Source organism: Corvus brachyrhynchos, unplaced genomic scaffold (assembly GCF_000691975.1).
Source record: "Corvus brachyrhynchos isolate BGI_N302 unplaced genomic scaffold, ASM69197v1 scaffold255, whole genome shotgun sequence".
Classification (NCBI taxonomy): domain Eukaryota; kingdom Metazoa; phylum Chordata; class Aves; order Passeriformes; family Corvidae; genus Corvus; species Corvus brachyrhynchos.
Window position 1 is genome coordinate 2,072,878 of NW_008238358.1, and position 5,146 is coordinate 2,078,023.

General features: G+C 45.7%; 2 protein-coding genes across 2 annotated transcripts in view; one reads left to right on the forward strand and one right to left on the reverse strand.

The window, feature by feature from the left end:
• The window catches only part of LOC103616528 (cytochrome P450 20A1), a 15,155-nt gene extending 10,380 nt beyond the window's left edge, over positions 1-4,775 (reverse strand). The window contains exons 1-2 of the mRNA XM_017735806.1: positions 4,666-4,775; positions 4,414-4,580 (exon numbers count right to left, since the gene is read on the reverse strand). The gene's annotated coding sequence lies outside the window, so the exon portion shown is untranslated. The remainder of the gene's footprint in view (positions 1-4,413; positions 4,581-4,665) is intronic.
• Positions 4,433-5,146, forward strand: part of LOC103616616 (alpha-aspartyl dipeptidase) — a 7,592-nt gene continuing 6,878 nt past the window's right edge. The window contains exons 1-2 of the mRNA XM_017735563.1: positions 4,433-4,539; positions 5,006-5,124. Of these exons, the coding sequence (XP_017591052.1) occupies positions 4,433-4,539; positions 5,006-5,124 (226 nt within the window). The remainder of the gene's footprint in view (positions 4,540-5,005; positions 5,125-5,146) is intronic.

Genomic DNA, 5,146 nt, shown 5'->3' on the forward strand with positions numbered 1-5,146 from the left:
CACACACCCAGGAAACCTTGTTTGAAACCTACTGCTCCTGCATGGTTTCTCTCAAATGCACTGAGTTCCCTGCTGACGAGCTCTTCCCACACTAGCACCTATCTGTCTGCCAGGGCTGCCTCCACCACAGAAGCTCTGAAGCTCCTACAGAAAACCGTACCCCACTAAGCTACAGAATGCTTTCTACTGCTAATCACCTTCTTTCAGTCTTCCATCCTTCCACACAGACACTTGCATCAGTCTACAAACTAGACAAAACCACGTAACTTCCATATCCATGACTCCTCCCTTCAGTTAGATTTTCAACTCTGAATTTCACCACCAAGGACCTCTATTTAATAAATTTGCTAAAGGATATTAGGTGTCAGTGCAACACTGCAACATGGCATATGTTTTTCCCTTTCTGTAAAAACCTTTTTGCATGTCTTGTCTAGGAACTGGCAGAGTGTTTAAGGAACTATTTGGAACTATTTGGAAGCAGCAATCAGGGTTTTCAAGAAGGATATTGTCACTGTTTATCACAGTCTGTTATTTCTCCCAGATGGAGAGTGAAACCACTGTGGCATCAGAAAACATCAAGGCTGAGCTAGACACATATGACTTTACCAGCTGTGGATGTATCTAGCACTCCCCACAGACACTGGGGCCTCATTATGCTACTAGGCAAACATACAAGAAGAGAAAATTCCCACCTGCAGAGGACTTACTACCTAAAGACATAAAAGCAGCTAACGAGGCCAGAGGCATGAATATGGTAATCTTTCCTAAATGTTTTTCTCGCACATCTCTTCCCTTCCAATGTTTTTAAGCTCTGCATCTCACCCTCTTTCCCACTTTGAATGACAAGGAGCATGAGCATGTGTCTTTTGGCAGAGCAGATGGTACCTGCGGCTCTCCACGTGGCGCGGGCTGTTATATGACTCTAGCTGCTGCTGACAATTCCTCCTCCAAGGTACTTTGTCATGGAGCGGCTGCTGCTATTCATGCCACAGATCCCTGCTGACTAGCACTGGCACAGCCAGGCACAATACTGGGTAGCCAGGAAGACACATGGCAGGTGATAAAGCCCACACAAAAAATCCAGCAAGCAGAGGCATCTAGAGAGGCAGAGGCTGGAGGATGCTTAGAAGCAACACCTGCTGAAACTGCAAAGTTTTCCTGCTGCATATGAAAGAAAACTGCTGGATTAGCTATGGGCCCTGGGTTTTCTTCTCCCAGTGTCCCTAGTCGAAACTGGCAACCCCACAGCACCGATAACACACTCACTGTTGTGCGCTCAGGGCTGCAGAGCCCAGGCCGCCCTTTTGCTGAGGGCTGGCTCTGCCTCATGCTATTTGGGAAAGGGCTATTTCTGCACAGCTGTGGGAGGCTAGTGACTCCACAAGGCACAAACTGCCTCTGGAGAGAGCTCTGTTCTGCCAGCACTTGCACAGACTTCATCCTTCATCCTTGTCTTGAAAACATCTCTATGTTTTCATGGGTTTCGAGGTTTACATTTTCAGCCCTCCTAGTGAAACATATCAAAATTTTGACTGTTCTTTTCACTTACATAGAAATCTCCCCATCCCAAGAACCTCAGAGTGCTGTCCTGGACACCACTTGCAAGTAAATATAGAGAAAAGATCTGAGATCGAGCAGAACTGAACATCAGAGATAGAAAGGACCTCCGAACCTGCAGAGTAAAATGCTCACAGAACAGCAATAAAGTCCTGCTCAGACAGGCCAGGACCCATAGCTCCATTTCCAGCATTCAGTGTGCTTCAGGTTCATTGCCCCAACACAAAAAGCAACACTGACTCAGGCAAGTTTTCCAAGTTGGTCTCTGAACCCACTGCTCCTGGCAATCCTGCTTCACATCCACATCCTTTGTAGGCCTGAACTGCTTCCCCAGAGCCACTCAGGGGAATCGCCAGTACCAGCTGCAAAGCTTTACTTCCTTTGAATTCTCCTTGCAAATTAATCTCAACTAAGCTTTAAGAGGCCATGAAAACATACCAATTTCAAACACTGCTTGAAGCCTAATGAAAAAGAGTCTCCTGGCATTGGAAATGTTAATAACTATGAATACAACTAGTCCAACTTCAAGGCTTTGATGAGAAATGCATTATCTGCACTTCTCTGTCTCCAAAAAGTTTGGCGATACCTGTGATACATGAGATGAGAGGAACCTTTGTATGACACTTGGAGCCAAACCCTGTATCTCAACCTTGGAAATCACCAGCAGGTATCCATGAAGATGGATGGTGGCCTCAGGCATGCCAGCTCACTGAGGAAGAGTCACATGGTATGGGTTTTGAAGTGGGGCTGAAGAGTCAGGAGTTGGCTATAATGCAGTTCACTGTGGGCTGTCTCCTGTCCTACAGCACTGTGTGCACAGAAGAAATAGGGGCAAGACCACGTCTCCAACAAAACTTCAAGCTGCCCAGAGCCACTTTGTGGCTGAGACCTACTAGAACCCCTATTCCCACTCACCAAGAAAGGGTACAGGAAGGGCTTTGCTACAGCTACTCAGCTACTACTGTTTATACCTCAATGCTTCAGGAAATATAACCCGTAAGATTCCTTGTGTCTAATAAAGTTTGAGCACTTCTGGCAAGCATCAATGCTAAAAGGAAAGCAGTGATACAACTAATATTGCTGCTTTTCCAGCTCTGAGATCATAAGAACCCTCCTTCTCAAGCCTGTTGTCTTTACAAGGACCCCCTTCAGCTGGGCTGAACACACCTTCCCTGGCTTCTCCTGCACAATAGGCTCCCCACTTCTCTGAGAGCAGCCTTTATTTGCACTTGCTTTATTCAAAATCATGCCTGAGCACAGAGGTCAGAGCCACACACAGGACTCCAGGTCTGACTCATGCTCATCTTGTGCAAAAGTCCTCTCTTTACAGAAAATCCATGACTTAACGTGTCCTTTTTTTTCCATGGCCATGTCATCCCACAGGCAATTTACACAGCCTGCTTTTTCAGCCTTCAGAGATACCCATCTCACTCTGCTGCCCTGTGCTGACGAACGGTTCCAGCATAATGCCACCAGGACAGGATGCTAACATAAGATGGAGTATTTCACCTCCCCAACACTGCATTTCACTTTTCCAAGACAATCCAGCCTTGCTCCCTCCTTCATTTATCAGTGTCCAAGCAAATTCTGAACTGAATCCCTGACATAAACACAGTTCTGTCAGATTCCTTGTCTAAAAAGCTAATTATCAAAGTACAACATGCATTTCCCATTTATCCTCCATACTTAAAAAAATGTTTATTTTGGCATAGCAGGATACTAGGCTAGTCTATAGCTGCCTGGGTCACCTAATTTACTGCATTTAAGTCCAGGCACTGTATTTCCCTTTTTCCAGTACTCAGATCCTCCCAAATTCAGAACATTTTTGAGAAGCTGCCTGCACAAGTGCCTGTCACCACTTCTCTGAGCTCTGAGAAAGTGACTGTCTGCTTAATTTCCCCCAAACACACTTGAGAGCATCAGATCTTTCAGGGTGGTTTTCCACCTTCTGGAGTGTCATCGTTATCCACTGTGTCTTGCTGATCCTTGTTAACTCCCACTCCTTTCCCAGATTGTCACCATTTCTTTTTTTGATTCTGTCAGGCAACCGTACATGAAGCTCACCCCTCACGACCCCAGCATAAAGTGAGCCAAGATATCTGCCTGTGCCTAAAGACAGCCTGCAGGATCAGGTCAGAGGTGTGCACCCAGCACCCAGTCAACCCTGTAAGATGAAAACTGGGAAAGCAACAGATCAAACCAAACATCAACTGAGTTAACTTACTGAGTGTGATAACCTTAGGAAGCAAAATGCCCACCTAAGAGGCTTAGGCTGTAAATTAAAATACCCTCCCATGACTAAGATGATCAACTCAGCTACCAGCACCACCAACCACTTCCAAAACTGGAAGATCATTAAAGGTTTTCAGCACAAAATTCTACATACCAAAGAAAAATGAAAGCTAAAGAACTGTTCCAAATAATAGTTTGAAAAACCTTCATGCTGAACCACACAAGGCAGTTATCACAAACTAGCAGAGCTGTTTTCAGACTTAATTTAGCAAAGTCTCCCCTCTTAAACTGTATTTCAAACTGCTTTTAAAATGTATGCCAAGTAGCTACAGGATGTTCACCTTCCTCTATCAAGTGACTAATGAGCATGATGCTTTCCATGAACATTTGCCTGTAGAGAGATGGTAAAAGACTCAAGCGTACTGATTTCTTGATGGCCACTGGACAGCAGTAACTCTTGGTCACTGATACTCAAGTCCAGTAAGCAGGACCAAAGTCATACCTGAACCACCACATCAGCTGCAAAGTCTCATCTTCTTTCAACTTAGAATGAAACCCCAGCTTCCTTTGATGCCCAGCAAGGCCAGAACAAATGGACTCAAAGACAACGTAGAAGACACTTACACAACCGGTTGGGGTTAACATGTTGTTTCAGGAGATCAATGGAGCCGAGGCTGACGACAAGACGCCTTCCAAACCAGAAGGAGACCAGTGGGCCATATTTCTCATGAAGGTTCACAAGAAACTCATGTAAACTGCTGCTGACAATGATATCTGGCAGGTTGCCATCCCTGAGAAACACAGAGGATATCTGGTCATGAACAGCATCCACTGCCAATGCTGAACTTGATCAATGTAGAGACAGAAACCACTTACTTCTCATCAGTTGGAGCCAGCCCAGGGATACCTGATGCTTGCCTAGATGCCTAGAGTAAAGGGAAACACATCAATCTACATGAACTTCAGATTTTATACAAGTCCCACAGCTTTCTAGCAGGAGAGATGAATTTTCCACACCAATACTACTACACTACTTACAAACATTAAACAGAAGTTGGATATGCTACATCCGCAGGCTTTAAACCTGCTAAGCCGATAAACCTCAAGTGTGTGCCTAGTGCCACTGGCTAAACCAGGACTATTCATCTGGTTAGATGAAAGATGTCTGCGTAAAAATTTAAAGGGTCAGGTTTGCAGTGTAACATCTTACACACAGATTTGCCCTGGAGGCCTGCAAAAATGCCAGGCGAGCAGATCGCGCCTTTGGAAAGCGGGATTCCCTGCCTGAGCACGCAGAGCAGGAGTGCCGGGGCTGCGCCGTCCCGGGAACGCCCTGCCCGGCAGCTTCTCCTGCGGG